This window comes from Ranitomeya variabilis, chromosome 4, assembly GCF_051348905.1.
Source record: "Ranitomeya variabilis isolate aRanVar5 chromosome 4, aRanVar5.hap1, whole genome shotgun sequence".
NCBI lineage: Eukaryota > Metazoa > Chordata > Amphibia > Anura > Dendrobatidae > Ranitomeya > Ranitomeya variabilis.
Window position 1 is genome coordinate 553,401,819 of NC_135235.1, and position 11,308 is coordinate 553,413,126.

Below are 11,308 nucleotides of genomic sequence, written 5' to 3' on the forward strand. Positions count from 1 at the left end.
AGCTGGCACTGTCACAATGACATCGCGCCAGCATGTATGCACAAGCCTCAAGAGCTGCAGGAGATTTTATGGAGAGGTTAAGTATTAAAATCATCTTTTTTTTTTTTTTTTTAAACTAAAGTGAATGAAATGAAGATAGGAGATAGTAAATTATAATGAATTGAGGGTGGGGTTGGGAGAGAGGATATGACATAATGAATTGGGGGAGGGGGCATGTGAGTATAATTAATTGGATTAGCGGGAGATGTGAAGTGGTGAGGCATTGAGTACACAGTAGAGTGACTGGTAATGAATTGGGAGGATAAGTACATTGGCAAATTAATTTAGATATTTATTGAGAGGGGAAAAGTGACTAATTATAGTTAATGGGGGGGCACTTTGGTGGATTATCAATTTACATTTGGTATGGTGGATTGCAGAATACCCAATATTAATGGTGTGTGCATGTCTATATTCAGAAGCGCAGTGTAGAGGGATTTCTGATACAGGAAACAAATGTGTACATATATGTGATCTTTTTTTATTTTCAGAGATGATCAGTGTGGCAAACCCTGTGCTAACGAGTCACCACATGAGGTCATCGACATGAAGGTTTGACAAGATGAAGAAGAAAAAGGCAGTAATCAGATGAGATGTCAGCGGTAAGTTACTGGATGTAAACATTTATTCCGTATCTACACTGTATAGGGGTACGTTTACAAGGATTGACTGGTTGCACTAAGGGACTACCAATTGGTAAACCACTATGGCTCCACAGCTGTTTACTGCGGTCTGGCTACACAAACAATCTATTAAACGATGCACACAGAGCGCTCCAGCACCTTATTATATAGCATCCCTTTTTGTTTTGTATAGCGTTGTCCCTTATTACATAGCATTCCCTTATATTTATAGCATAGTCCCTTATTTTATAATGTGCTCTTGTTATATATAGCGCATTTTCTTATTATGTATTATCCTCTATTATGTATAGTGTTATGTTATGTATAGCGCTGTATAGAAGAGAAAAAATTGCACTACGCACACAGCTCTCTCACCTGTGTGTTAATCATGTGACCTATCACATGATCTCTCAAAGGAAATCATGTGACATGTCATGGTGAGATATCAGATGCTGGGGGGCCCACGCCAGTCTAAAACAGTCCAGAGCCCTGGCTACTCTTATTATACTCCTGGTTCCTTACACTCATCATGGGGTAATGAATTCTATCTGTGGAGCACTTTTGCACTGGACTAACAAATGTCTATGGGCATTTTTATTATTTTTGCCAAAATAACGCTGCAATGAAGCCAAAAAACTGTTTGGAAGAGTGCACGACTGAGGATAAAGGGTTAAAAAAATGTACAACCTCCTTCTCCCAAGTGTCTGATTGAGGGATTAAAGGAGCCTGTCCTTTGGACAAAGTCACACCCATCTCCAAGAGAAATGTAGAACACAGACCCTATTATATCACTAGTGACCAGAGAGCTGACCCGCTAGGGAGCTTGTAAAAACCTTAGCTGTGTTTGGTGGGGTGTGAGGGAGGAGACAGAATGAGGTCAAGAGCCCGATGTGCTGCTGAACATGAGGGCAGTCTATTAAATAATTTCACCAGTTAACTCTTTCAGTGCTAGAATTGATCTAAAATCCGAAATATGTTGAATTCCACTTACGCAAAAGTAAAGGAGCCAAGTAAAAATACCAAGGCAAACAAGTAGTGCAGGTCATACATTCAGAATTCTGCTTGAGGGATTGATAAGCAACTCCTTTCCTATGCTAACCATCATAAATGAATCCAGACCACCCATGGTTTTTCAAGGTTCAGGATTATTGTCTGGAGTTTATGAAGAATTAAAAAAGACATTAATAAATGTTACAGCTCTGAACTTCAGTCATGTATTCGGCCATTCCATACAGGAATTGTGCTCGCAGCTGTAAGATGTGCCACCAGTAAAAACTTTACATGTACATATTGTAATTGCATAAATGTTATATATTTACTTTAGTCGCTTTATGCTTTAAAGAGCTTCATGGCTTTATTATTTTCAGCAAGGTCAGCATAGATGGTAGAGGCTCAGAAGTAGGGTCTTAAATCAATACCTTAAAAGAAGAGGCCCTGACACACAGTGAACCTTAGGCCAGGGTCACACCAGTGTATTTTCTTTCATCAGAGAGAATTGGGCCAATTATACTAATAACATTCTGTTCAGAGTGTCAGTATAGTGTCAGCATAGCGTGATCCAATTTTCTCGGATGTGGAGAAGATGGAAAAAAATATTTCCCCCTCTTCATCATACTGTCAGTCCTTAAAAGTCAGACTGCACTCATATGCCATCTGAGTGAAGTTCGATTTTTTTTCCACGGGCTCAAAATGTCACAAAATAGAACGACTCAACAGGGGGGGTCGGTCAGTGGACGGCACAACAAACACTCAGCGGGATGGAAATGTGAAGAGGAAGGCCCTACCAATAGGGAATGAGGGATGGACACCTCCTGCTCCAACCTGAGCCTGTCCCTGCACTCCCCTAACACCCTAAGTGGGTCCTTCCCCCCCACCGCCATCAGGAACCTTGTCCCTCGCTGTCACCTAGCACTGCCTGGCAAGGGCGCTAGCCTCACCACTGCAGATGCAAAAACACAGGGAACTGTGACAAACACGAGACAGACAAGGAAAAAATACCAAACTTAGCTTAATAGCCTTCTCTGCTGCAAAGCACTGCACAGCAGAGGAAAGACAACCAGGTCACGAACTCCACAAAACCAGCTGATTCACCACTGCAGCCAGAGAGCTCCTTACTACAGGCTTGGTCAACATAGATTGCTCTATAACCGACAGTCAGCTGATGCATCAGGTGACCATTTAAAGGATGATGGGAGTGGTCACCACCCACATCAGCTGATCTAGAAACTGCAGGCTGCCAGCAGGGTGTCAGCAAGGGAAACTGACATTAAACCCAACTGGCCTGAAAGGAAAAAAGCTACGTTTAAAACATAGTGAAACCAGAGCTGCAACAAATCCAAAAATGGATCATGACACAATGACTTGCATGGCGGAGTGCGATCTGAGTAAAAATTGGGACATTTGCATGGCTAACATTGGTCCAAGCACAGTCCGATGTTTTGTGGAATCGCACTTGGACAAAAAATATGGTCATGTGCACAAGCCCTTACACACAGACTCTGATCCTTGTAAATACAAAATCCATTTAATTCAATAGAGTTCAGCTGGCCTCATGCTTTATATAGCTATCAGCCCAGAGTGCATGTGTTCTGAAAAAGTTGGTGGAATAAGGCAATGGTGGACATCTCTGGAAGCGGCGTATGTCTCTGAGAACAAAAGGATCAGACCAGTTGAAAATCAACAGCCTAATACTTTTTGCCCTGCTTCTTTGGGGTGCGTGTCAAAGCGTGCCAAGGAAACAGGGTGAACACATTAGGGTGGCGGCACACGGGGCTATTACTTGTCGTGATTGTTATTGATCTAAAGGTAACCCTTTATATTAAATTAGAAAAAGCACAAAAAGAAAATTTGAGAAAAGCCTCACCATTTGGTAAATGTAGACACAGCATGGATCTAATACCGTTGACCACCGGAGAAAATTGACAAAAAAGGAAGAAAAGGATTCAGATGGCCATATGGATAAAAAATATGTAACTTTTAGGTTATTATAATTTCATAAATAATACCCTGCTATATAAATCTCATTGCTGCAGTATTCTACATTACCTATTTTCATATTGGGCCTATAAATATCTCCCCAGTCATGTTGGCACATTTTCTATTTTCACATGTTTTTATCGGTATTGTATTAAATAATTATTTATTTTAATTATCTTCCATATTCACTTCTTTAGCTCTGAGAGTTATGTCTCTCAGACTTTTGGTTATTTGCTTGTATTGGAAGGTTTACCCTAATAAGGTGTAATCGTACTAATGGGGCATTAGTCAATGGAATCAAAATGTTTTTGCAAAAATAAGGTTACAAAGGTCTTGAGCAAGCTCATTGGTTTGCCACTTTGGTAATGAGACACCTTTTTATAGGCCATCAGTTGAGTCAGCTGGTGTCGTGAGTTTCCATGGCTTTTTGCACTTTTGGCAGTGTGGACAGGTGTCAAGTCCTGTTGGAGAATTAAATTTTCATCTCCAAAAAGCTTGTCGGCAGAGGGAAGCATTAAGTGCTCTAAAATTTCCTGGTAGATGGCTGTGCTGAGTTTGATCTTGATAAAACACAGTGGACCTACACCAGCAGATGACATGTCTCCCCAAACCATCACCGATTGTGGAAACTTCACACTAGACCTCAAGCAGCTTGGATTGTTTGTCTCTCCACTCTTCCTCCAGACTCTGGGAATTTGATTTCCAAGGTCTAGTGTGAACTATCCACAATCAATGATGGTTTCGGGAGCCATGTCATCTGCTGGTGTAGGTGCACTGTGTTTTATCAAGACCAGTACCTGGTTTAAAAACAACAGTATCTCTGTGCTTGATTGGCCAGCAAACTCGCCTGACCTTAGCCCCATAGAAAATCTATGAGGTATTGTCAAGAGGAAGATGAGAGACACCAGACCCAACAATGCAGAAGAGCTGAAGGCTGCTATCAAAGCAACCTGGGCTTCCTTAACACCTCAGCAGTGCCAGAGACTGATCATCTCTATGCCACGCTACATTGATGCAGTGATTAATGCAAAAGGAGCCCCGACTAAATATTGAGTGCATTTATTGAACATACATTTCGGATTTTAAAATCATTTTTCAAGCTGGTGTTATAAAGTATTCTAATTTACTAAGATAATGACTTTTGGGAACAAACACTTGAAATACATCACTCTGTTTGTGATGACTCTATACAGTATAATATATGCGTTTCACTTTTTGTATTGAAGAACTGAAATAAATTAACTTTTTGATGATATTCTAATTTTGTGAGATGCACCTGTAAGTTTGGTATCGCTGTAATTGTACTGATCTGGAGAATCACATAGTCAGATCATTTTGACTGCAAAATAAAGGCTGTAAACACGTAACCCCGAAGAAAAATGCAGATTTTTTTTTTTGCTCAGTTTGAAATTTCTGCCAGTTTTGCTACTACATTGAATAGTAAAATGAATGGTGCCATTAAAACTACAACTTGTCCTTCAAAAAAGAAAAGCCCTCATATGGCTATGGGGACAAACAAAATGTATGACTCTTGGAAGAAGAGAAGGAAAAAACTAAAACATGGAGAATCGCATGCTCGGGAAGTGGTTAATGAATACATTTGTCAAAATTTGATTTAAAAAAATCAACATGGAAGATTTTTTTCCCCCCATCATTATGGAAACATTCCCTACATGGAGAATACAACAAATATAGCCTGCTCCTACACAAACACATCCGGAGTTACAGGGTAAGCAGGGTGGATACTGAGACAACTCTTTGATCATCCTGATGACAGAAGAACCACAACACAATTACTCCGAACAGTGAGAATTGTACAATAAATCTCCAGAAATACTTGCACTTGCAATTGTGACTGTCTTCCTGTAGTAATATATGAGTAGCCCAGGGGGAAATCACTAGCCACGTTGCTTTTTCCATACTTTTCTGTTCAATCCTACAGCAAGATGATTGGCAAATGTGCTGAATAATTGTAAAATATCAGATTTCTGTGCCTCCATATTTGCAGGCTGAGAGTTGTAGTTTTGCAAATTACGGAGAGGTGCAGGCTGGAGACCAAAATATTGGAGTCTTTATACTGTATGACACATTTGGCCTCTCAGGTATAAGGCCTGGGTGTGACAGTTACGTCTACATCCCCTATAGCTACATCCCTGGCTGTTTCGCCAGGGTTTAGGGAGCTACACCCATACCCCCGATACCACCTGATGCAGCAACGTGCAGACATGCTCTTATACATTGATATACAGTACTGTATATGGTATGATATTTCCACCCCTGGCATGGTACTGATATAAATGGAGCATGCTGGATTTTGGGTGGCATCTTTGGCCTGCCCCATGTTGCTTGCACCCATGCTTTTACGAAATAAGTGTACATAAGAATAGTCCGCAGATCCAGGGCCTATTGCAAAAGAATAGAGAAATATTTAACTGCTGCTATTTCTGTAACCTTCAGGAAATAATAATGTAGCACTCACGAGAAAGGCATGTCGGCTTCCCAGATGTGCATGGAGCTCAGCGCCTTATGACTTTTATGTTGATATAAAATGCAGTAAAGATGGAGAGACTCTGGCCACTCACATGTTACATATACAGGACGTCCGTTCACAGTCAGCGACATGTAAACCTCTGTCACTGAAATGGAAGAGTAATCCAGCTGTTTTACTTTTCAGTTTTACTGGTCGTTTGTCACAAATTTGTAGAAACCGTTTTTCATCACCAAAGATGACAAAGTATAAATCCAACCCAATGACAACTAGTCGGACTGGATGTAGAAACAAAGTCATGCAATTAAAAAAAACCTATTCTCCCCCTAAGATCCTGCGCAGGCGTATTTCTCTGTCCTGTTGAGGGCAAAGCAAAGTACTGGCGCCGGGCCTCTCTGACCTTTGCTCTGCCCTCAACAGGGCAGATAAGTACGCCTACGCCGGAGCGCGATGCCGAGAAGTCTGTGTGGATGACACAGGGACGTGTCATCCACATGAAGCAAGGAGGGCGACATCACAAGAAGATGGGAGGTGCCGGACCAAGAAGAGCAACACCCCTCGGACCAGACCACCCCCGCAGGTGAGTATACTAAAAATTATTTTCTTCTCTTACAGGTCGGGTTGTAACCAGTTTTGGCCAATATAAGTTACCACCTTCAACTTTCAGGGCTGATATACAGCATTCTATAATGCTGTAGATAAGCCCCCAACCCGACCTGTAAGAGAAGAAAATAATTTGTTAGTGTTCTGTTTATCATCTGTTTAATACATCAAAAATAAAAAAAATAATATAAGGCGACGTACAGTTTCCTATATTTTTAATCGCAATAGATCCATTAAAAGCGGATGCCATAAAGATGGTGTCTGTAAGATATTAATTTTTTTATGCACTCATTGAGTTTAATTATTATTATTATTATTATTATTTATTGTTATAGCGCCATTAATGGGTGAGTCTGATCCGAAAGGGGATCAGAGTAGTGCACGTATCTGAGTTAGCCCATTTACTTGCATTGATCCACGTGCTGTCAGTTTGGCAAATGGTCAATAATCTGTATACAGACCAAAAATTGTTCGTCTAAGCATGTCCTAGCAAATTTAATGAATCCGGAAGAAGTTTTGTTCATCCAAATTTGTGCTTAAAAAAGTTAAATTAATAATACATAGAGGCCAATTCATTAACAATGGCATAGCGCATGGTGGCTACCCCAGCCTTGACAGAGCATCCAGCACCAAATGAATTTGGCATCTTTAGTAAGTGGTATGTTGTGCCTCCATGAAGTGCGCTAGAAATTTTGCTCGAGTCACGGACTGTAGTAGTATTTCTGGTGCAGAAAACATCAGCAGATTTGATTAATTCGATGGGGGCTTAACCACACAACTGCTCCTGCCCTCTCCCCAGTTCTGCCCATTTTGGCAATGTTGATCCAAAGTGGCGTTAAAACAGCAAAAGTCGCAAAATATTTGCGCACCTCCGCATTGCAACAAAATTTTGAGACTTTTCAAAGCTTTTACACCACATTTGTAGTATAAAAGTTTTGATGAATTGGCCCTATAGGATATGTAGGATGGAAAAGCTGGACTTCTGCCAAGATGTGTTTCCAATTTTTTTTATTTTATTTAGATTTTTGCAAAGTTGAGAACTCCTTTCACTGGTTCTGGCTTCTATAAAGTACCAAACTTTTCTCATAAATCTGAAATATTGCAAAGTTTAAATGACACTGGGGGAGTAGAATCAAAACTGATATACTGAATTGTGAAAATGGAATTTTTGCCCAAGGCAACCAATCAGGTCACTGAATAAACATCCCAAAGGGGTTTTGAAAAATGCAGTGGATTCTGGATGCCATGGACAAATAGTTGTCCTTTACTATGGGGATTTCTATCCTCTAATAGAGTACTGATTAAAGAAGCATTACCATCAAAATTTTTATCCTCTTAATATATTGCCATCATAATATATAGCACTGTGTACTTAGAATTTCTCATTTTGCCCTTTTACCCAGCTAATTCTTCTGTTTTCCATTAGGTCTGTTACATGATGTGATTAAAAACACTAGCTGAATCGTCTAAGCTCTGTGTAGAAACAGGAGGTCAGTTTTCCCTGCATGACTCATGAGTCACTGCAAAAGTCCTTGGCAGAGGAAGGAGGGAGCAGCTGAGTCAGGAGTTGAAGAGGGGAATAATAAAAGCAGAGACAAGATACTTCCTGTTTCTACAGAGCAAAGAGATGAATTAGCTGGGTAGAAAGGTAAAATGAGCAATTGTAAGTACACAGTGCTATATAATATGATGATTGCAATATATTAAGAGGATAAAAACTTTGATGGCAGCACTTTTTTAATTGCACTGTTATAGGGTCGACATTGACTGTAAAGATTGCTACTTCCAATAGGTGGCACTAGAGTTCTCTTCCTCTCTGAAGAGACAATTTGCATATTTCCCAGAGGAGCATTGCGGCTTTAAGTCTCCTCACCTCGACATGCTTAGCATGTCACTCTCCGCAAGGAGAAATGATACAGACTGCTGCAAACTGTATGGGAATGAATGATCAATAACTCAATTATTCGGTCCCCGAATTTCTTTTAAATGATGCGATGAGCTAATAAAGAAGAATTTGCTCTTTCATCAGCTGTATACATGGGCCATCCATTGGGATGAAGTCGTTTTATGAATGCTTATCCAAATCATTATCAGCAGGGTGGGCGTCACCACCCGCCGCACCTGGGCAAGTGGCAGGCGCCCTGGGAAAGCTGGGGGCCCACTCGCCGTTGGAGACACCGAAACGCTATATGACTTGTGAGTCGGGCTTTAAATTGTTTGAAATACTTACCTCTCCTCGATCACTGCTGGCTGCAAGTCCGGTCTCTTCCACATCTTGTGACTCTGACATCTCAAAGCAGTGCAGAGAGGCAGAATAGGCTGACACTGGAGTTGCGGCCAGCAATAAACAAGGAGAGATAAGTATTTGATTATTTTTTATGTATGGTGTCCATTCTGTATTGAGCATTATATGGGGGCCATTCTGTATGGCGTAAAATATGGGGCCCATCATATACTATATGGAGCAATATATGGGGCTCATTATACTGTATGAAGCATTATATGGGCCTATTATTCTGTGTGCAGCATTATATGGGGCCCATTATTCTGTATGCAGCATTATATGGGGCCCATTATTCTGTATTGAGCATTATATGGGGTCCAATATTCTTTATGGAGAAATATATGAGGCTCATAATTCTGTATGCAGCATTATATGGGGTCAATTATACTGTATGGCGGATTATATGAGGTCCATTATTCTGTATGGAGCATTATATGGGGTCCAATATTCTGTATGGAGCACTATATGGGGCCCATTATTCTAAATGGCGTAATATATAGGGCTCATTATATTGTATTTAGATTGACCTATTACCTGCTTTGTAATTCTGGACTATACTTTCCAAGAAAGAGACGCTTTGACCATGATCAAATGACAAAAAAAAAGACAAAAGGGAGGAGCGTATCCCATCAAAAGGGGAGTGAGAAATCCCAGAAATAATCCAAGTGAGCTGATGACTTGGTCAACTCAAAAAAACGAGCACCGTCTATTCCACAAGTCTTATGGTATACAGGAATTACATACACAACCCAATTCACAACCGGTATCCCGTCCTCTGCAAAACAGATGGCAAAAATTCTTCAAGTCCCACAGCGTGCCGAAAAGAGCTAAACGCCGGTTATACTTCAGTGTCGATGTCAGAGTGAATAACTTCAAAATGTTCATTTTTACAGTGCCCCCTACAGTTTTCACAAATGACCAAGTGAGTTCAAACCCCCGCCACACCACTCCACACTGCAAGAAGGAACTGTCCAGTGCACATCTGCTTTTACTCAGTTCTTTCCTTTTTTCTATCCCCCCTACTAGGCCACCCTGCCCCCTTTGTGCCTTATACTAGTAGACATTTATTCAGCAGAGCTAAATGGAAAAAAAGAGTGTAGAACAACCCCTTGCACAGCACATTCCCCACTCAATCCAAACAGCCAACCTTCCAAAAGTGAACAATGAGAAGTTATGAGGAGCAGCTGGGTAACCATCAGAGGACAGCTCTTACCTGTGTTGGCACAGCCAAGGTGCAAATCAGTGATTAAGACCAAGAGGGTACATTTGAGAAGGAATGTGATCCAGGGGCAGATAACTGGATGCCTGCTGCTGAAATACATTCTAAAACTAACCTCCAGCTCTCCTGCAAAAGATGCAGGGGAGAGAGTGGGAGAAAAGGAGGGAGGGAGGAGTATCCCAAAAAAAAAAAAAAATCAGGGAGGGCTAAAGTGAACAGATGAAAAACGTCTGTATGTCTCAGCTTGTGTGAGTGTTAAGTCAATGGGCTGGATCAGACATTACGTAAGCAAGTGTGAAATACTGGGGGAAGATCTAAAGGAAGGAGCAGAAACTTTCAGAAACTTTTCTTACTTTTGTCTTCAAGCATTTTGTTAGTGAAGTCAGGACAGCATTTCCTAATAGATGTACTTCCTCTGGTTCAGATTGTGTTTTTCCCTTCTTATTTTTATATTTACTGTTCTTACCACAAAATCCGCAAGTAAATTACAGTACTTGGAGGCACCGAGCAGGGGTGTCCTAAAGGGAAAACAGAAATAAAATTAGACCAGACGGGAAAATGGTCACCCTTGAATGAAACCAGTCTACACACTGGTACTGGGTAGAAAAAGCGACTCCCCTGATAACTCCACACATAAACATGATATATAGGCAGTATACCGTTATATAGTAATGGAGGGCACGCACACACTCACAGCTTTGTGTTGGATGGTAATCTGTTTGATACCATCTTTTGTTGCTCCCACCCATGATACTGTGTACAGTCATATGGTGTGAAAATAACAATATAGATGGGGGCAGGAGTAGGGCGCAGCTGGACGGAAGCCCCCCATGACTGCTTTTGGTTGGGCGGTCTTTTTGAATAATGCCTCGGGTCGTGATAGGAAGATGGCAGTGGGGGAGGAGCTATAGGGAGGGAGGAGCTATAGGGAGGGGGGAGTTGGGAGGAAAAGTGTGGGAAAACCGCCATTCCATCCCATAATCCAGACTTAGGCAGACCCACCCACCCTCCCCTTTTTTGCTTTTTGCCTGGGGGGTTTTTGATGGGGGGGGAATTCTCATGTATATTTTATATAT

The 11,308-nt window shown here is 41.1% G+C and overlaps 1 protein-coding gene across 1 annotated transcript in view; it reads right to left on the reverse strand.

Moving 5' to 3' along the window:
- The window catches only part of MRC2 (mannose receptor C-type 2), a 122,238-nt gene extending 111,844 nt beyond the window's left edge, over positions 1–10,394 (reverse strand). The window contains exon 1 of the mRNA XM_077252688.1: positions 10,227–10,394. Within this exon, the coding sequence (XP_077108803.1) occupies positions 10,227–10,335 (109 nt within the window). The 5' untranslated portion in view covers positions 10,336–10,394. The remainder of the gene's footprint in view (positions 1–10,226) is intronic.
- Positions 10,395–11,308: the final 914 nt, after the last annotated feature.